Raw genomic sequence first — 22,671 nt, 5'->3', positions numbered from 1 at the left:
GACGCGTCCTACATAGGACAAACGGGCCGTTTGCTAAGAACGAGGGTCAAAGAACATAGAAGAAACCTTACGTCCGTCATTGCCGAACATAGAGCGCTTAATCACACTTTTGATTTCGAGGATGTTGAGATTTTGGATGAGGAAGCGTTTTTAGGAAAAAGACTAATATCGGAAATGATTTATATTAAGCGCCAAAAGAATGCGTTGAACCTCCAAAGCGACACTTTAAAATTAAATACTTCATGTCTGTCGATTGTTGAAAACATGCCGAAAATTTAACGGGTTGTTTTCTGTTTTGACTATCTTTGTCCTCTGTATATATGGTTTGTTATTACCGATCACATTTTTACATTATTACCGTTATCGTTCGAATTATCCGCTTATTCGATTGTTAGCGTGTCGATTATTTTGTGTCGTTTCTGCTGGTCCGTCTCTTGTCCCGAGTGAGTGAGTGGTCTTTGACTATAGTTAATGTATTTCTCTCTTTTTTATGATGTGACTAGTTTTGATTATATTTATTTTGTCAGTGCATCGCTCTTCGCGCTTTGTACCGTTGAGAGGACTTTTTGCATCGTACGTTCTCGGATGGATTAGCCTTGACGAAGTCGCGTCACTTCTATAAACCATGCATGCTTATGACTATGCTTTCTCCTTTATTTTGTATTTTATTGATACTGCGTTTTTATTCTGTCTCATTTGATTTATTTATTTTTTCTTTGTTTGTATTAGAATCACTGAAGAAGGCTCGAATCGAGTCCGAAACGTTTGGAATAAAGCGAATGGATCGTTAAAATCAAGTCGCTGTTTTGGAAATTATTTTATCCACGCCCTACAACTGCGTTGGCTCTTAACTGCCTTTCGATATCAATTTTGATTTGTTAATTTAGAGGAGCCTTTAACTTTGTTTATTTTATGTTAATTGCAAATTACATATTTTTTCTTAGAAACAACTATATGTTTTCCTTAGATCAATTGATTCCTCTCATTATTTTGTACATAAAAGTATTAAGGTAAGATAATCTAAAAATGAATATTTTACAAAATATTTTACAGTTTATGTAAAATTAAGAAATGATTTCAAGCTCATAATTCAGAAAATACTTAAGAAAAACTTAATTATAGTGTTTTGGAAAGCTCTCGAGATAAGCTACAAGAATGTGCAATAAAAAATTGGAATTTCCGTACAGAATTCAAGGCCTTTACGTGACATTGACAACACTCTTCAAGGTCATACTGATATCGCCATATAATACGATACTTAAAACTTTACAACTTTTGTCTGAAATATTTTTATCTGCCGCGCTCTGTTTTTGAGATATTCGGTTGATTCGGTTGTCTGCGACACTCTGTATATAAAATTATATATTAAATATATATCTAATACTTTCGTTTTCCCGAAATATTTTAAACTTCTTAAGAAAAATGACAAATAGTTTGAGAAACTTGCAAATAAAGTGACAAATTTACAATATAGATGATATTATCCGAGCGCGCATCACAAATCAGTTTCGAGAGTAGTTTTTTCCGCATTTTTTATATAATTGTATTTTTGCGTTTCGAAAAACTCAATTAGATGTTCCACAAATTTTTTATGATATTCATCAATTTGCTCAGCTGTGGGTTTTTCTATTTTCGGCAGCTCGAGAGGACTGCCAACTAAAATGAAGAAACGAAATATAACAATTTTTTTTTATATAGAATAAAAAAAGATAATATTAAGAAAATTTAATATACACATATTATAAGGTATATATATATTAAATTATGAAATGTAGTGAGAACTTTACCGACTACGGTGACAGGTAATCGATTTGGAATAAGACCAAACGAATATTGAAAGAATCCTTTACCCCAAAAAATAACCGGCGGCAATCCTACGATATTGCGAATGTAGTCCTGGATACGTCTTAAAGTCGATCCTTTTGGACTATACACTTGATTGTATAAATCCGTTTCGCCAAACGATAAAACGGGAACTAACGGCGTACTAAATTATAAAATTGTATTAGATTTGAGTCGTGTTCAGTATTAGTATTTATACCATATCAGATCGTATCAATATTCATCATCGTGATATTTTTCATACTGTTCAACTCTTCATACTGTTCAACTCTTTTCTTTTCTCTTTCCTTCTCTCTTATTTTTCTTAATATATGACTTATTCTATCCATCGGCATATAGTACTGGACGGAACATGGAGCTGAAATCATATTGACAGATGTAGAAAGAGACAAGGCGATGTGAGGATAGTAACGGCTTATGGAACTATGAAGTCATGAGACTCTTCAAAATCTTATATATCTTATCTGTGTTTAATCCACTTGTTTTGCATAATAAATAAGCAGAAACCATATTATTAATAATTTGTATATAATATGCTATAAAATATCATTTTTATATGCTGTTTCTTCATATATATAATAATAAAGTTAAACATATATACATATATAAAATACATATATAAAGTTAAACGTCCCAACTTATAAGAATACAGTACTGTTCCCTTTCTCCTTTGACAAAATTCAACCAATGAAAAGAAACTAGAATGAGAGATTCGTTTCCCCACATCTACTTTTTCTTTTTTTCTACGTCTCTTAACACGAAAGAACAAAGAAATTTCCCCGCATGCTCTGTCCAGTGTTATATGTCGATAATTCTATACAATTTAATACAAATAAATATGATTAATGTGAAAATATATCTAAAATATAATTTAATACAAATAAATATGATTAATGTGAAAATATATCTAAAAATGTAGAAAAAAGTAATTAGCCGCTCACCCATGTTTTAAAGCTAGTTTCACGAAGCCCTTTCTCTTTTTCACGATGGTACGGTAAGTACCTGGCAACGATTCCATAGCTTCTAAAGTACCGCCGACAATGAGTATCGTAGCTCTTCCGGTATGAGGGCTCTTTGCCGGTGTCGATAATAAATATTCGATACTTTTCGCATTAGCAGCGCAACAACCTGTTTGAGAACTATTGTCTCTTAATTATGTATATTGAATGTCTTAACAATTAATATTTAACGTCTAAAATGATTTCGTTTTTTTTCTTTTTTTTAAATAATTCTCATAATTTTTCTTAAAATTTCTCAATATTTTTCTTCGCAATACAAAATTATTTCGATAACGATATGTTAAGTCATTTCTCTTGTAAAATTTATTTCTTCTATTAATTCTGTCTAAAAAAAGATGTTAAAAGAGCATTTTTTTACAGACAAGAAAAATCATAACATATGTCACCTTTCATGTTGATGCAACGTAAAATCTTTCTTTCTCAAATACATTTACATATGCTGTACCGATATTGAAAAAAATTATTCAATAGAATATTGAAAGATTTATGAAATGAAAGATTGTACAACCGTGAAAAATAACACCAAGAGTTTTTACCTAACAAATAAGCATATTCTCTGAATAGAGGTATTTTCAAGTGTTGATCAAGAGTAATTATGCGCACGTCTAGTCCAGGAAATAGCTTACTGCAGCCCATTGCATCTGTTGAGAATGAACCCATTATCCCCATTGATAAAATCCCATGGGGTACGCAGATGAAAAGATAAGACTTTTTTGGATCCAGATCGACTGTTTTCACTAACTTCAACGGAAAATAATTACAAAAATAACGCCAAAATACGTTATTTCTCATTCTACTTATCCACGAATAACTGAAATATAAGATATATCTATAATATAAGATATAAGATATAATCATTCTTTAATCGTTAACGCTTCTCATTTTAAGGTAAATTTCTTTTAATTGCGCCTAAGGCCTACAAGTGTCACAACAGATTTATTACATATAATCGTTCAACATCGATTAATTATTTTGAGTCAAAGAACGATAGAAAATTATTTTTATTCTACAACAGTTTTTACATCGACACTTTATATCAGAATCATCTCAAGAACGGCAAAGAAATTAATAAAATTGTATTACCTTCTGCCACCACGATCGCAAGTGTTCCAATCGTAATACATCCAGAGGAAATACAGTAGCATGAAGTAACGTAATGTTTGCGTGTAGAGTAAAAGATAGGCCGTAACGATGTATCCCCAAAAATCGCCGAAGGGGGAAATCAGAATCCATATCGCGACCACCAAGGTCTGTAGTCTTCTTTCCAAAGATATGTTTAACGGCGCGAATTTTACACCCAAAATTTTCATGTTTCTCGTCGGGATTTCGTTTCAAATTGTTAGATTATTGTTAGATTATTGGAGAGGACCCAATCCTTCCGCTTTATTTGCGCTATATCTCACCTGTGATTAGAAACTCCATATTGTATTTTTTTTCTCGATCTCTTCCGACGAGAACCGATTGTGTCGCTTCGGCTGATTGCAGATAAAATTTTATATCAACTAGACGCACTGACGAACGCATAAAATCTGTTTTCAATATGTAAAGAATGGACTTTATATCTCCGTCTTATATATGTGCACTCTTTATGGTTCTCTCTTCATAATCTTCATTCGATGTTTTTCTCTTTTTATTCCGCGTCATTATGTTTACTTATTCGTTTTATGTAACTGACGTTTTATGTACGGATGCAACAAAAAAAGCGAAAAGAGAGAAATATGACAATGCAATTTGAATGCAAGGATTGCGATTGCATGTAAATTTACTCGTTACATTTACATACAATACGCTCATTTGAATAAGTAACGTTTTTATTTTAAATTTTAAATTACTACGAAAGCACATTATTTCTCATAAGAAATTGGAACAATGCCATAGTGACTTCACAATCGCAATATATAAACAATTACTTTACAATATTTTACGTCTTAATCATTGTTAAATGAAAATGTTATGATAATTACATCGCTGTGAATGAACGCAATTCTGATTATCACATGCACATCGGAGAGTTAGAATTGATTGTTATCAAACTTATATCGGTTACAAAAGAAAAAATACCTATTGTTCGAGTATATTTGAATTATGACTTCAATAAAAACAATTGTTTTTAGGGGAGAATGATAAAACGTATTACATAAAAGGGTCATCTGTAAAGAGATAGACATAAAAGAGATAAAAATGTTACATGAAAGAGTCACTTTTAAAGATAGACATGTAATAAATTATGTAAAAATATTTATTATATTTTTATTATATTATATTTTTTACATTAGAATACCAATTTATGTGCATATTTTTATTATATTATATTTTTTACATTAGAATACCAATTTATGTGCATATTTTTTTTTACTAATTGACTTTGTTTTTTTTAACATTTCTATATATACAATCATTTATGGAAATTACTGAATCTCATGAATAATCAGCTTTTAATTGTGAAAAATCAATTTTTAATTTTTAAACAGTTGTTTTCAATTTACTCTAATTATTATGTGAAAAACTTCGAACATATAGTAAAACGAATAATTAAATATTCTTCCGTTGAATATTAACGCGCAAATAATATCAAACCTTTGTGTTGGCTGTGACGTTCGTGTGTCACATGTTTTGAGTTATTGATCTTCAATCGTACGAAAATCACATGCAAACTTTATCAATTCAATATAAAAACAAATAATTATGACCAAGAATCAAAAAATTAAAAATATATAAATCTACTAACTAAATCAAAAAACTAAAAATATATAAATCTATAATTGGTCCAAATAATAAATCAATAATAATAAAGAAGACTTATTTAAGACCAAGAAGAGCACAGGTGATATTGCGTGTTTTATACATCTATAATTAAAAAAAAAACAATTTTTGAAATTACAAACGTTTCGATTCCTTTTGTAACCTCTTCAGTATGACAATAATAATTTAATAGAACATATAAAAGGAAAATTCTCTAGAATAAATAGATGAAGATATAAAAATAAAACAAACGGGAAATAGCACTGTAAAATAGCACAGGTCAAAGGATAAAATTGTAAAAATAAACATCGATATCTCGATCGAGTCAGTGAAGGTAACCAATAAGATTTAAGATTAGATAATACACCAAAGGTAAAAAAATACGCCAAGTACATGGAAAAAAATAAAAAAATCTAAAAGAGTGATAAAAATAAAATATTTAGAAATCAATATGAAATCAATACTATTAGCCAAGTACAATAAATTATGTGATATTAATTCGTAATCGATACTAAGTGAGTTAAGATTACTTTAATTCCTATAGCATTTTTTATGTATGATGTATATAATTTTAAAAAGTTTTATACAAATTCTAAACCGCATAAATGACCTTCAGAATGAAGTAAGATATGAAAACTTGGCGTGCCCCCCCCCCCCCCGCCTCATTTACATATCTTGAATAAAATTAAAAATTTTATTATACAATATATATATATACAAGGTGGGCCATTTTAATCGATGCACCTGAATATCTCCGTTGGTAAGCCGAATACAAAAAAATTGTTCAGACAATAGTTGTATGGTTTCAAGGGGGACATAAGATGGTGTCATTAGTTTGATCTTGAAGAGCCACCTGAAGGTCACGTGAAGGTCAGCTCCAACTTTTTAAATGGGACACCCTATATGCTTTCGCATATTCTTGTAGCTCATCTGAAGAGCTTTCCAAAACACTATAATTAAGTTAGTTTTCATTAAATACTTTCCAAGTTATGAGACTTGAAATCATTTTTTAATTTTACATAAACCGTAAAATATCTTGTAAAATATTCATTTTTCGATTATTTTACCTTAATACTTTTATGTACAAAATAATGAGAGGAATCAATTGGTGTAAAGAAAACACATAGTTGTTTCTAAGAAAAAATATGTAATTTGCAATTAACAATTCCATATTTTTTCTTAAAAACATCTGTATGTTTTCTTTACACCAATTGATTCCTCTCATTATTTTGTACATAAAAGTATGAAGGTAAGATAATCGAAAAATGAATGGTTTACTAGATATTTTATGGTTTATGTAAAATTAAGAAATTATTTTAAGCCTTATAACTCAAAAAGTACTTAATAAAAAGGTACTTAATTATAGTGTTTTGGAAAGCTCTTCAGATGAGCTACAAGAATATGCGAAAGCATATAGGGTGTCCCATTTAAAAAGTTGGAGCTGACCTTCACGTGACCTTCAAGTGGCTCTTCAAGATCAAACTAATGACACCATCTTATGTCCCCCTTGAAACCATACAACTATTGTCTGAACAATTTTTTTGTATTCGGCTTACCAACGGAGATATTCAGGTGCATCGATTAAAATGGCCCACCGTGTATATATACAATATACAGGGTGGCTCATTTTAATTTTCCCAGCCAAATATTTCGGAAAATAATGAAAAATCAAAAAAATGTTTCAGACAAAAGTTGTATGGTTTCTAGGGGGACATAAGATGGTACCATTGGTTTGACCTTGAAGAGTTATTTGAAGGTCACATGAACATTTCTTAAATGGAACCTACATTTTCTCATTACATATTCTTGTAGCTGTTACGTCCGGTGGACTTCACAATTCTGTTCTTTCATCGAAACGTTTCTTAGAAGTAATCAATGATTGGGTTGAATTTAAAATAAAGAAAACCCAACTCGAATAAACAACCAGAGTGGCCAGTCGAGTTAGCGCTAAGAAAATTTAAATAAAAATTTTAATTTACGAGGCTCAGAAATATAAGAAATTTAATCCATGCGTATCAATGGGTCGTCTCAGAGACTTTGAAATAAGAGCCTTGGTGATCGGGAAATTGACCAAAAGGTAAATACGAGCAGAGCCATAAAATTAATATCGCACGTGCGCTGGATCAATAGGCCATTCTCAATCAAATCGTAAGAGATAAGGAAATCAGGTCGCTCCCACTCTCTACTGGATGTTGAAGTCAAACCTTAAGAAAAAGGGCTTAACCAATTAGAGGTCTAAGACACCCTCTCTTCCTAAAAATCTAACTCCTTGATCCCTAAGAAGGAAATAGTAAAAATTTTTTGATTGCTTAAAGAAATTCCCACCATCCAGAAGGGAGGAGGAGCAAAAACTTTAAAATTCAAGAGCCGAGAGCGCGGACATGCAGTTAATCTCAAGAATTTTTCGGCTTGCTCTTTTCCGCATCAGTGCGCCATATATAAATATATATATATATATATATATATATATATATATATATCAAAAAATCTAAGTAACAAAAATCGAAGTGAGTGTGATCCCTGAGGTCCTCTGGACGCTCCTGCTAATTCAAACAACCAATTCTGGGGTCCAGCTTCAAAGTCCGGCCTAAGTCAAATTTTTTCAACGCACTCAACAATTAGTAAGTTCATCCGATTAGTACCCCTCTTTCCTTTTTACCTTCCACGATTAACTTGTCATTGGAAAGGATCATTCTTTTATTTACCACCTAAATCAACAATAACGATAATTGTTTTCGTTTGTCTTCATTTTCGAATCAGCTATTTGAATCTTGTTTTCCAGTTCATTCCTCCTTTATACATTTCCTCGTTCGTTGAGAATCTCCGCAAGGCGATTCACGAACATTTCCTCGTTCGTTGAGAATCTCCGCAAGGCGATTCACGAACATTTCCTTGTTCGTTGAGAATCTCCGCAAGGCGATTCCGTTGCGAATTCCGACGAACATTTCCTCGTTCATTGAGAATCTCCTTAAGGCGATTCATGAACATTTCCTCGTTCATTGAGAATCTCCGCAAGGCGATTCATGAACATTTCCTCGTTCATTGAGAATCTCCGCAAGGCGATTCATGAACATTTCCTCGTTCGTTGAGAATCTCCACAAGGCGATTCACGAACACTTCTTCGTTCACCTTCGATCTCCCTTGACACCCCAATCCGTTTGAATTCATTTTTTTTTATTATTATATATTTTCTCTTTTATCTAACATTTAAGTCCACAATCTAGAAGAAATAGAATCTTTGTGAACTAATTCCTAGTTCATCTAATTTGTAATGATTCTCACCCAATGACATTTATAATAAAATTGGAAGGGTTATATTCGAGCATTCCTAAGTTATTTTTAAACGCAAATTATCATTAGTGCCACCCTCTAAGCGGCGTGCTGCATTACGGTGGCGGAATCGTCGCAACAGACGTTTAAGGAGGCAACAGCCTCAATCCACGGCGGACCTCCCCGATAGAATAGATATTAGCAATATTAATAACTTCACCCCCGTTAACGGCACACACACACACTCACTTCATAGATCTCCCTCGATCCCTCCGCCTAGTTATTCCCTATTTCCTCCCCCAGTACACCTGTTCCCTTTTTGCATCACCTCCCAGATCTTCCACCCCGATCTCTCCCGAGCCTTCCCCTCCCTTTTCTCCCCAACCTTTATTAGCGCCCCGATCCCCGCCTCCCATATCTATAATTACTCTTGATTCCGATTCTTCGTCGGAGGCCTCAGAGTTCCTTGAGGATCCGGAGGATTTCATAGGATATCCTCCTGACTTTGATGAGACCTTCGATCCCTTCGACTTCCCCCCAGAGTCCCCGTCAGAATCTCCTCTCCCGAATCCTACACCTGAACCTTCCCATCCCGATCAATTAAACTATTTTATAAGCCAATTCCCCCTCCTCGATATCCCTATCCTTGAATCTTATTGCGTGGGTCCAGGTGACGTGGACCACGAAGAGTTCCTACATTACCTAACTACTGCCCCTCCCGACTCAATAATACCCCGGTTCACCTTTACCACTAGCCGTCCCCATCCAAGCTCTATTAAGAAAATTTCCGCCGTCCACCATCCAGTTCGATGACCTCTAACCTCTGTCCTTTCCCTGAAATACTCCTTTAGATTTTGTTTAAATAGGAAAATTGTAAAATCCATCCAGGATATAGTCTCCTCAACTCCTTTTATTTATTCCTGGCTGATGTCCTCCGTATCAATGTAACACCCGCGAATTTACATATTAACACACACACACACACACACACACACACTACTCGCGCATTAAAAATGTTCTTGTAAACCCGTTAATGATAATTTTGAATAAATTTTAATTTATAATAAAGGGATAAATTTATTTATATCTTCCCACACTCATCCCCTTTATTTCCAATATCGCACAAGGTCCCGTCCCGTGTAAAAGAGATTAGATTCTCTTACCGAAAAGGGACTAAGTGCGCATCGGCCTAAGACACTCACAGTGTTAAAGGGACCATTCTGGTCACTGACCTGTGTTAGGCCCCAGCACAGTGCGCTCGACCCGATCCATACACACGCCCGAAAGTGTGTCACCGGGTAAGTAGGTTACGTTCTTCCAGATGGCCCGACCTTTCAAGGGTCTGGACGTAACACTACATAGATATATAAATTTAATTTCTAACTAACAAATTTTTCATATCTTTAATTGCTTATAAAATAGTTTGGCAGATTTACTTATATAAAATGAAAGACGCATTATAAATATAAAATTTATTATTAATTTAGCGAGAATTAAAATATAAATCTAAGGAGAAAAAGTAAGAAAATGAGATTTTTTCCATTACCTTGACTGAGACTTTCTATGCTGTCGATATGATAATAGTCTGGCACAGTGAGCAAAGATGACAAGTGACTTTGAAAGAGAGCATTTATAATAAGGATCAAAATCCATATCATACATATAAAGATTCTTGCGGAATCCATTTTGGGCACGTATAAAAATCCTACAGAGACTAATAGTCTTATCACCTCCAGTACAGCCTTTATATATCCCACGATTTTTACAAAAACTATGTAAGTTAACATTTTTACAAAAACTATGTAAGTTAACAAACATATCCCGACTATGCCTACTATTACTTCCGGTGACAGAAATCTTATTATCTTAAATTCAGAGATCTGTTTTTTTGGTTGCGTTATCGCGCAAATGTCTTTCATATGGGGATATAGGTATCTGAAAATAAATAAAATATATTTTTTTTATCTCGTCTGGTGTTTTCATTTACTTATGCAATAAATAGAAAAGAAAGTTTCTCTTTTTTCTATTCCTTTTCTCTTCTTTCTTATTACCCTATGAAAGGAATTGTAATAAATAATCCTATAAGAGATAAATTTTAACAAACAAATTTTTGTAAGATTATTATACATCACATATAATTGATTGTTTCATAGATATAAATCTATTTAGTGTAGGAAGTTATAATTTACTTAGATTTGTAAGAAATTATTGAAGTAGGTTATTTGAGGATTTCTCTTAAAATATTAACATAAATTATTTTTATAATTATTTCCTTAGAAATTATTGAGAGACATACTTGATTTTCGACCATTTGACTATACGTCTTATATTCATACTAATGTGTCTTCCGCTGTCAATCACACTGACAAAACCTTGATAAATACCATTCCATTGTATACGTCTTAAGTAAGGAGTCTCCCTATCGGGAAAGATAATGATCTCGCGACTTGCATTCAGTTTATTTAAAAGCATTTTCATGATATCATTACTTTCACCACGTAATCTTTCTTGTTTCGATAAATTCAAATTGATTTTGACAAATGGTTCCAAATGTATGGCATTTGACCGAATTTGATATCCGTTCAGAGTGATCGTTTTATCAAAATTCAGATCTATGCATATATTGCTGTCTGAAAATATAAATGTAATAGTTGTTTAAACTTTTTAATACATTTTTCTAAGGATCACGCAAAATTAATAATATGTTTTATTAATAATGCATTATACAATAATTAGGAAAAAAATATGTCTTGTTAATTTATATAAAAAATATTTATCTAAAATAATGTAACAAATAATAGATAAATTAAATTTCACTTTATATTAAGATATTTATATTATTGAAAATTAATTTGCGCAAATTAGAGCCACAGCGCGATTGGAGCGGGAAGAAGAAACAACACTTCCTTCTTTCTGATTGTGTATATTTCAGATTAAAAATGGTTACATTAACAAAAAACGAACATCATCTTTTGATCCCCTTTTAGACGCTAATAATATGTGTTCCAAATTTTGTACAGTGATGCATTAAATTATAAAAATATATGTCCTCGACGCATAGGTGATGTTAACTTATATAATATTTCGTAGAATCTGGCATATCTCAAGTATATCTCAAGCCAGCATAAGATATAGAGGGTGATCATTTTAAACAAGGCAGCTAAATTAACTGAAAAATAACATACTACGAAAAAAATGGTTAGAATCAAAATTTGCGTCATTTCGTAGGGGACGTACAATACTTTAAAATAAGTCACCGTACCCTGTACGCTATTGACGGCGCTGAAAGAAATCGAAGATGAAATGTTCGTTTTTTTGTTAATATAATTATTTTTAATTTGAATATACGAGTATCAGAAGAAGAAATTTGTTTCTTCCTTGCATATTCCGATTATCGCGCTATCGCTCTAATTTAATAATTTCGATTTAATTTTTCTTTATTATTATTGAAGCCAATTTCAATGTATTAGATTTTTATTTGCACTCTAATATATTTCTTAGATAAAAAAGGAGAAGAGATACTGAAGAAAGAGAAATACATGTATGTTTTTCTTCAAAAAAAATATCGTCTTTGATATTTTACTTCGTCATGTTTTTCTTAGAAAACTGTATGTTTCTTAAACCAAATTCCATCATTTGGATCGATGCATATAATATGACGGAAGAATCATATTCCATGCAAAGATATGAACGGCATTTATGCAACTCGTATCTTGGTTTGCTTATCAACTAAGATATAAAATTTCTTTCCCATGGGGTCTTTTGTCCTCTGTGTGAAAAAAAAGAATATATAATATATATATAATATATATAAGAATATATATATAATATATAATATATAATATTTAATAATAATATATATAAATATATAATATATATAATATATAAATATATAATATATATAATATATATAATATATAATTATTATTTTTATTTACTATATATAAAAAATTGAGTTATATTATTTAATTAATCAATTATAATATTGATATCTTTCGTATACTTATAATTTAATTGTTTATAGTAAACGCGATACGGGTTTTGAAATTTCTGCGGCTGAAAAAATATTAAACAAAGACTTATGTAAATATGATTATACTTAGAAGACTTCGTTTTTCAATTGCGATTATTAAAACTAAAAAGTTCTTCTCAGATTAATTATTATGACTATAAATAGATTCGAAAATATATGTATGTATATGTATATATATATATATATATAATATATATATATATATATATTTATATAAAAAAAAAAAAAAAAAAAAAATATTATATATATTTATATGATATATATACATATAATATACATATAAATTTTTATTTTCAATTAAATTGCCAAAATATATTAATGTCACAGGCCTGCAAAATATTAGGTTTGATTGGTTACGAAAAGCAGAGTACGTAAATTTATCAGATTTTTTGACGCCGGAAACGAATCTGGACGCTGAACGTGAATAAAAGTAACATATAATTTTAAAAAATTTTTAAATTTAGACTATTCTGACTAAAGATAATCAAGCACACCTATTTGAATATCAAATTTGTTATTCTAAAAAAACATATAATAATCCTCATATAATAAAATTTTGCTATATTTGCTATACATATATTTTCGACTTATTTTTTATATCTTCTCTTTTTGATTGTACTAGCAGTTTTGAGGCACTTGATATTATTGTACATGATATTTTTCATAAAATTATATATTATACATATAAAATTATATATATCATATATTTCTTAAGTTGTTTTATTATTAATTACCTGTAACAGAGCTCGCAAGAGAGGTTGAGAAGATGTCACTAACACGAAACGATGCGCTCAAAGTCCATTCCGGAAGGTATCCGAGGTAATCGAGAATTTCTTTCATCTGTCAATGCTACTGGTATCATATTATTATGTGAGTGTGCAAGAAATTCATTGTAATCTCCGGCTAGCACTAAAATCAAATGGGATTCCATTGGTAGACACTTCATTAAAGTAAATACCTATGAAATTAATATAAAATTACAATAATAGAGAGGAGAATAATGTTTCGAGATAATTTTATTACGTACTTACAAAAGGAATAATTTTTTTCGACAAGTTTATAATGATTTTTATATGATAATATGTTACAATATTACACGATAATAAACGTGTATGCGGGTAGAGTCGTTTATTATGATAGAATCAAATTATTATAATAAATAAATAAAAATAAATTCAATCTTAATAAATATAATATATGTATAATCATAATAAATTCAATTTTTTATCTCAAATATATTCTCGCAAAATTAACTTACCGTTGCGATTAAATCTGTACAAGAAGACTGTTCGTCTGACGATTTAACTTTTTTATTAATAGCGAAAGGAAATATACCTACGATTAATAACAAAAAGAGAACACAGGGAGACACGTTTGACATTCTTTCCAAAAATTTGTTGCATAATAATACAATGTTAAACTCTTTAGAATAAAAATCTTTTTTACAGAAAGAAGGTCTGCTGTTCTGGTAACTTTGCTGTTCCAATGAAAAATAAACGAATGTTAAGCGTATTACACGAACGTACTTTTATATTATTTATTCATAATTGATCGATTTCATTCAAATAAGCGCGAGTGTATGTATATGCTATATTTTAATCTTATAATACGATTTTTATATGATTGGCCTCGTAAATAAATTATAAAGTCAATTTATAAATGAACAACACAAGTTCATTTCTCTTCATTTCATCCTTTATGAACGTCCCATTGGAACTTGTCATTAAAGGTATTGAAAAATGTGACACCTCATTGGTAAGAATACTAATATTTTTATACTCCGAATTTCGAATCGGTATACGCTTAGTGCTACATTCTAATTTTTTAAATTCAAAATATATTCGACAATCTTTCGGTATACCGATGAGCTCTCTCCTCTCTCCTATCATGACGGATTTGCTTCTTCAAGATCTTGAAGAGCAAGCTATTTCTAAGTTGCCTCTTTCACTCTTTTTTTATTTTGAATACATTGAGGATACTTGCTTCTTCCCTTTCTTTTCATTTTACTCTACTGGACTCTATTTAACTTCTTCCATTACAGACTTCAATTTACGATCGAAATAGGAAAAAATAATGTTATCAATTTTTTAGATGTGGTCATTGTAATTAAATAAAAATTTTATTTAATTTGACTGGTATACTCAACCGACTTTCTTGGACTTTTAAATTTTCATTCATAACATTTGATATAAAAAAGGAATTATTTTTGGCTTAGTAGACAGAATATTTAATTATCACATCAAAAATACCTCCAAAATCTTAATAAAATTATTAATCTGTTTCTTGATAATAATTATCGTTTAATATACATTTTTTCAACCTCTGTTTTTGCTTAAAATTTCTTTTTGATTTGAGTGTGTTCTTTCCTACCAGCTTCATACTATAACATTGATTTTCTTTTTTTTACAGTAAGAAATTTAACAGAAAAATTCTTTCCATTAACAAAAATATTGGAAAATATTTACATAAAAAAAGAAATAGCTTTTTTCGAAAAATTTAAAATAATATTGTCATATGATAATTTGTTATAATAATATACAATAATAAACGTGTGATGCTGACACAGTTGTTTTTATAATAATTAAAAATATTTCACTCTGTCAAACATTATATTTTCGAAAAATTAACTTACCGATGCTACCAAATCTGTATAGGAGGGCTGTTCGTTTAATGATGTAACTTTATTATTAATAGCAAAAGAAAATGTGCCTACAATTAATAACGAGAAGAGAACACAGAAAGTCACGTTCGGCATACTTTCGAAAATTTTACTGCGTAGTAATGCAATATTTTAAGTATAAATTCTTTTTACTTAGGGAATATCTGCTAACTTTGCTCTTCAGATAGAAGAGAATCGAATGTCAGGCATATTTATAATATCATGCTTTTATAACAATTACATGGTTAATCGATTTTATTCAGATAAGAGTGTGTATATGTTCCATATCAATTTAACTATGTTTTATACTTTTATTTATTTGGGTAAAAAGATAACACATTATAAGCCAGAATTATAAAAGAATTTTGATATCGGAAGAAATGTATCTAAAGTAATATCTTTCTTCGACGTATGTGACATAATAAATGAATATGTCGGTATAATAAGCGGATTCATCATCAACAATAAAACGATGGAATAGGTTGAAAGATATTTAATATTGCTTATTCTACATTGTATAATCCAGCGTTCGTTGCAATAATATAATTTGCACATTTCATTTTTTATAAATTATTTTTTGCCTATGCATATTATCTATTCCTCATATATAAGAAAAGAATTTTCACTAATGAATAAAAATTATATAGCTTGATTTTGATTTTTTGTAATAAAATAATTGTAATAAAATTTTGTAATGAAATAATTAAATATATACGTTTTATAATAATAACAATATTATCTGAAGCAATAATAAAATCTATCTCTATTCACTTTTATTGATGCTATTTACTATTAAATATTCTTTCATCTATGAGAAAACACATAATTGTTCTTAAGATAAAAAATATACATGAAAACACACATAATTGTTCTTGCTATTACTTTCACATTAATAAGATCACACTAATTACATGATAGTTTGACGACAAATGCGATTCGCATTTTCATTTGCTTCTGATAAAGGAAGATAATATAACATTATGTTTTAGTAGGAATATAATTACATATGAATGTACATATGCTTGCTAAATTATAGATATACGGAAGCGAGATAATATCTTGCCACAGTGTTAAATGATAAATCATAACACCGTGCAAGATATTATTATGACCAAGCTCGAGGAGAAATGGGCCGAAGAAAGAGCGTAACAATCACTTCCTGAGAGCGGAGCCTCGGGTCCAGCGAAACGGCAAACCGAAAACATCAAAGACGAGAAGCAACTTTATATTATTTATGGTCCCTATATCCAATTGATGATCTCTTTTTAGTAAAGGAATTTAATCCTTATTACTTGGGGCAGGATTTGTGTGTATTTTTGTACATAGATATGGATATCTAATCAGATAAGATATTAAACATTTCCATATAGGACATGTATCAGAAAAGATGAAGTATATATGTATATATATATATATATATATATATATATATATATTCTATAATATATAATTACATATAATTACATATATTATAGAAATAATAATATAATTACATATATTATAAAAAAAATAATATAATTACTTATATTATAGAAATAATATATAATGACATATAATTAGAACATTTTCGTATATAATTATGAATATTTTCGTATATCCATAATTCAGAGAGCGTAACATCAGAATGTTCAGTCTTTCGAGAGACAGTAAACGAGAGAGAGGAAAAAAGATCAAAAGTGAATAGCTCCGGAATTGAGGAAGGAAAGGGAAAGTGATCAAGATACCCGAGTACTCTTTCCAATTTACAGAACCTTTTTTTCGCTATAAAATGCGTCTCTTCTTAAGATTGTCGGGAGGATCTATGTAATTCGGTACTCTGTTTATAATCATCGAAGGCGCCAGACGAGAAGCCAATGAACGGTACACACGTTATTATCGACACGTATAATAATTGTTGTTTAATGTCATTTTATTTAAGAGAATTTGAAGTAGCGATACAGCCTGATATCTTATTTTATACGCAAAATTATGCGAATTCAAGGAAATCAATAAATTCTTAATCGGTCTAAATTGACAAAAGTGTAATATTAAAGAGAAACAAATACATGAGAAAAAGATGCATTAACATAATATCTTAAATTTGTTTTTTTCCAAAAAACAATACATTTCCGGATCTTTTCATTTCACATTTCATTCACTCTTGCGAAAAAACTAATTTTAAATTTATTGTTAGCTAGTCTTCTCTCTTAGAAATACCTTACGTAAATGGATTACTGCATTAATAGATTACGGAAATAAATTTAAGAATAATGTGTACCACGTACGAACTAATTTTCGCGCGCCGATAAATTAGGCCGATATATTTTTATTTGTTTTGCTCTCACGGCGTATCGACGACGTGCGAACGCGCTTATCATCTTCGCAGCCACGAGTTGCATTGCCCGCGTTCGCAAAACATAAACACAATTATTTCCCCCATCCGCGGGTTCATATTTTGAAAGATGTACGACCTTCTTCAGATCGACGAGAACGACTCACCGACGATCACGCAGTTTCTTCCAGACAAAGAATAATTATAGTTGGATTACCGTTCTGAATATTTAAGGAAGATTTCCGGATCAGAGTGCAAAATCCTTATAAACTCTCAAGGTATGAAAAAGAAATCTTAAAGTAGATATTACAAATAACGTTCAGAAATTGCCTCATCAACTTTAAAGATAGAATGTTAATTTAGTTTGGAATTTCATTTCAGTATATATATTTAGAGTTTTATGATAAATCGTGAATATAATTAAAGTTTGATCTATCGGAGCAATAATGCTACGAATTGTAAATGTGCGTGTTTTCAGTCGTACTAATCGCGAAGAAAAGATAAATAATATTAGATATAATTCGACATCAATATGCGTCATTTCTTTCAGTTATAGCTTAGTTGGACGCTAATTTCTATCGCTAATTTCTATCGCTATTTCGATGCACCGGAAATAGAAGTGGTTTGCCCTATATTAGCATTACGCGTGTTCAAAGGAGCAAGCCAATGTATGGCACGCCGTTTTGCTATTTAATATTATCATAAAAATTCTAACACATTAAAATAATACTCAAGAAAAAAGAATTATTATTATGTCTAGACATATTTATAATTCATCAAATTATTATTTAGCTGTAACATAATTGAAAATGCACAATTGAAATTATGTCTAGATAAAATATTAATTTTAAATTTATTTTATGTTATAACATAAATATTTTTCGGGAATAAAAATTATGGACATAATTTTAATTTCCGAACTTTTATTATGTACATAATTTCAATTACCGAATTAAAATTCACGAATTAAAATTATGCACATAATTTTAATTCCCGAATTTCCATTGTGTACATAATTTTAATTCCTGAATTAAAATTCACGAATTAAAATTATGCACATAATTTTAATCTTCGCATTTCCATTATGTACATAATTTTAATTCCTGAATTAAAATTCATAAATTAAAATTATGTACATAATGGGAATTCCCGAATTTCAATTATGTACATAATTGTAATTCCTGAATTAAAATTCACGAATTAAAATTATGTACATAATGGAAATTCGGGAGTTTACTATGAAATCTAGGATTAAAATGACAGTCACACATAATTTTAATTTTCAATTTTTATTCTATTTTAACATAATTTTTATTTACCGAATTTCTATTAGGACATGACATAATTTTAAATCGTGATTTTCTGTTATGTCGTAACGTAATTTTAATTCACTGAATTATTATGATAGCTTACATAATTTATATTCCTACAATTATTATTTTGTTACGATATAAATAAAAATACATTAATATTATCTCAACATAATAAAAATGAATTAATATTATGTCTTGACATAAAAATAATTCCACGTATAGGCTGTATATTTTTTTATAGTCCATATTTTGAATCCTCTTTCATTGATGAAAGTGCCTCTAAAAGTGGCTTATAACCAATCCGAAGGCTTATAAAGTCACTTTTAGAGGCACTTTTATCGATAAAAAGGAATGTAAAATATGGACCTATGTATTTTGAATTAATTTTATGTTAAGACATAATTTTAATTCATTTTTATTATGTTATAACATAATAAAAATGATGCCGAAAAACTATCTACTTCAGTTTAAATCAGTTATTGAATTTTTATTTTAGGTTAAGAACATCTTATTAATAAATAGCAAAACGGCGTGCCATACCAATATGTCTACTGCAGTAATGACTCTGCCACGTCTAATGATACGTTGTTTGCGAATCGATCGCGAATAAATTCCCTCATCAACCTTAAAACATCAAAATAAAAGTGCATTTATATAAATTGTAGCTTAAAACGATGTAGTTAAAATTGTAGTTAAAAAGAATACCGATATACAAATTAATATTATATCGAAAGCACACTTAGAGTCAATCTTTATTGATATAATGAAAATATTGAGGCACTGAGATAGTTATCGCTATTTCGTTGTAAGCATTGAAAATGAAATTTTGCTTTTTATAAAACAAGCTTCAAAATTTCGTATATTTGTATAAAGTGTATATATATAAAATTGTTCGTTCATTAACTCTAAAGACATTTTAATAGATTTTTAAAACTCATAGATGTGAGTTGTCTAGTCCGCGCGTGTTCCAATTAACTTCATTTTTTAAATTCATTTGGTCGAAGGTTGCGTAATGATACCGCTGTTCACAATTTCAATCTACTTTTAATTATCGCATGCTCACTTATGTTTTATATTCTCTAATTATTTTTCTATTCTTATTTATCTTTCTATCTCCGAAAAAGCTTATTTTCTCTGATATAAATATAATAAATATTTCTCTGATAAATAATATATAATATATTCCTTCCTTTCAGTTTTTAATCTAGTCTCGTGTATGTGTTCGCGTAATTAAATGAGAACGGATATTTTCAGATGTTCACGAACCAATTGAACGTGCTGGTGAGCCTGATGATCGCCATCGCATTTCTTATGTCGGAATCAAAAAAAAGACGCACAAACGAACGGCTACCCCAACCAGAAGCGACCGTGCCCCAGAAATATTGTGGCGAAAAGCTCTTAAATACTCGACGTATAGTCTGTAATGACCTATACAATTCCATGTATGATACTAGTAGGAATCATGGTAAGCATAAAAGCTAATCAATACAGAAGATATTTTTTTTCGCTTATATAAACGAATCCAAACGCCAAATAGGATAGATAATATATCGGTAATGGATTAATGAGCAAAACTTTTTATTTCTGCAACAATGTTAAATAATATATTTCTTTCCTAAATGTATGCAATGTTTTTTTTTATCAGGTTCTAATATTTGTAATTATAGTTGAAAATGATAGTTTAATCAGCATGATTTATTTATGAATTTTTTAACGTATCTCTTATTGTTAGAATTAAATCGCATATGCGTATGTGTTTTATACAGTAAAATAGAAGAAATTTTAATTAATTGTTAAATATTAAAAGGTTATGAATATCTTGATGTTGCTAGTCCAATAAATAAAGGGATCAAAGAAATATAAACGACCAAACTAGCCAGAAATTGATTTATTAGTACGACGTTTCGACCATATGGTTGTCGTCCTTATCAAGTATACACGATGTAATAAAAATCATGAGACCGGCATGGATGATAATCTTGTAAATTGCACATGTCACATTAAAAAAACACGTTATTTTAACTAAATAAATTTGAATTCGAGAGAAATTAATGCGTCTGTGAGAGACTTCGTCAAGAGACTGAGTTAAAATAACGTGTTTTTTTAATGTGATTTGTGCAATTTACAAGATTATCATCCATGCCGGTCTCCTGATTTTTATTACATCGTGTATACTTGATAAGGACCACAACCATATGTTAAATATTGTTTTAATTGCCATTTAAATTATAAATATTTTATAAAATATTTTATACAAATTTTTTAAGTACTGTTATTAATATGATATATTGATAAATCTATTCTATAATCTATTAATAAATCACATAAATGAGATAGTTGTTGTAGTTTTTTTAAAGAATATGAAATATTTATAATAAGACATTTTTTTGGACAGCGATTATTTTTCAATGTCATTACGTAGCCTTCGACTAAACGAGTTTAAAAAATGAAGCTATCTGGAACGCGTATGGACCAAATGAACTATTGACTAAAATAATGGCTTATTATAATATTATTGATTATGGGTTGCTTCCAAATGAGAGAATTTTTGCTTTAAACCCATCAATTTCTAAATAGGTCCTTAAGCACAGTATTATATGAAAGACGATTAAGAGCAGCAATGATCAATCTCTGTCTGCAATTAACCAATCATCACTTTGTCACTGATGTATGATCTTAAAGATGGCATGTGACAAGAAAGAACTTTCTGGAAAATCTCAAACTTTCTTAGATTTTTAAATGAGAAAAAATAAGAAGCAGAATGTAATAAATAAACAATAACAAAATGACCATAAAAATTGTTCAATTAAACCGGTGATGCATATAGATAGAAAATGTGATGGAACGATACGATTTTTTATATTATTTGTACACACAGCTACAAAAGTTTGCACTTTTTTCAGAAATAAAGAAGATCGATTATGCATTTGCTTCCGGTTCTTTCCCGTTTCTGTTCCGATCAAGAACACAAGAGATGTTGAATAGATCGTTCGACGGTAGGAGCTATCGAAGGAAAGCGCGAGACATCCACGAGGAGTGCTGCATCAATAAGTGCACGAGAAGCGTCCTGTCCATGTATTGCGCTTAACTGTCCCTAAGCACTTATCCGGAAATCAGTAATCCTTCGAACTCCGCTTTACCGCTAAATCACCATGCAACTGAATAAACCCAGACATAAATGCATATATCCATATACTCAAACACACATACACACACACACATACACACACACATACACACACATACACACACAGGGAGACACACACACATACATTATATATGTACAATACACGTTTGGAAAGTACTGTAATAATGTGATAATCTATTATGTAGATAAATTATTATCTTATAATAATTTATCTACATAATAGATTATCACATTATTACAGTATATAAAAGCATTCTCACAAAAAAGTCATTTTCAATTTTCGAGAAATATAATAATACTTATTTAAATATTATTATAATTAATATTAAACAAT

General features: G+C 30.0%; 1 protein-coding gene and 1 long non-coding RNA gene across 3 annotated transcripts; one reads left to right on the top strand and one right to left on the bottom strand.

The window, feature by feature from the left end:
• Window positions 1-1,231: 1,231 nt before the first annotated feature.
• Window positions 1,232-4,413, bottom strand: LOC112638352 (diacylglycerol O-acyltransferase 2-like). 2 transcript variants are annotated; one of them, XM_025409933.1, is made up of 6 exons: window positions 3,945-4,171; window positions 3,398-3,672; window positions 2,784-2,970; window positions 1,788-1,987; window positions 1,468-1,656; window positions 1,232-1,346 (listed from the first exon to the last, which is right to left on the bottom strand). In XM_025409933.1, the coding sequence occupies exons 1-5, from the start codon at window positions 4,169-4,171 to the stop codon at window positions 1,496-1,498; spliced, it is 1,050 nt and encodes a 349-aa protein (XP_025265718.1). In that variant the 3' UTR covers window positions 1,232-1,346; window positions 1,468-1,495. The 2 variants fall into 2 exon arrangements, with proteins under 2 accessions (XP_025265718.1, XP_025265720.1); XM_025409935.1 differs by having other exon boundaries at window positions 1,232-1,656; window positions 1,851-1,987; window positions 3,945-4,413.
• A 13,619-nt stretch (window positions 4,414-18,032) lies between these two features.
• LOC112638350 lies at window positions 18,033-22,273 on the top strand. Its single transcript, XR_003122970.1, has 3 exons — window positions 18,033-18,154; window positions 20,444-20,654; window positions 22,093-22,273. It is a non-coding gene; the product is annotated as an uncharacterized LOC112638350 (long non-coding RNA).
• Window positions 22,274-22,671: the final 398 nt, after the last annotated feature.

The sequence above is a fragment of the Camponotus floridanus genome, unplaced genomic scaffold, assembly GCF_003227725.1.
Source record: "Camponotus floridanus strain SB8 unplaced genomic scaffold, Cflo_v7.5 scaffold291, whole genome shotgun sequence".
Classification (NCBI taxonomy): domain Eukaryota; kingdom Metazoa; phylum Arthropoda; class Insecta; order Hymenoptera; family Formicidae; genus Camponotus; species Camponotus floridanus.
The sequence above is the reverse complement of the archived record's forward strand: the minus strand, read 5'-3'. Positions and strand labels throughout refer to the sequence as shown.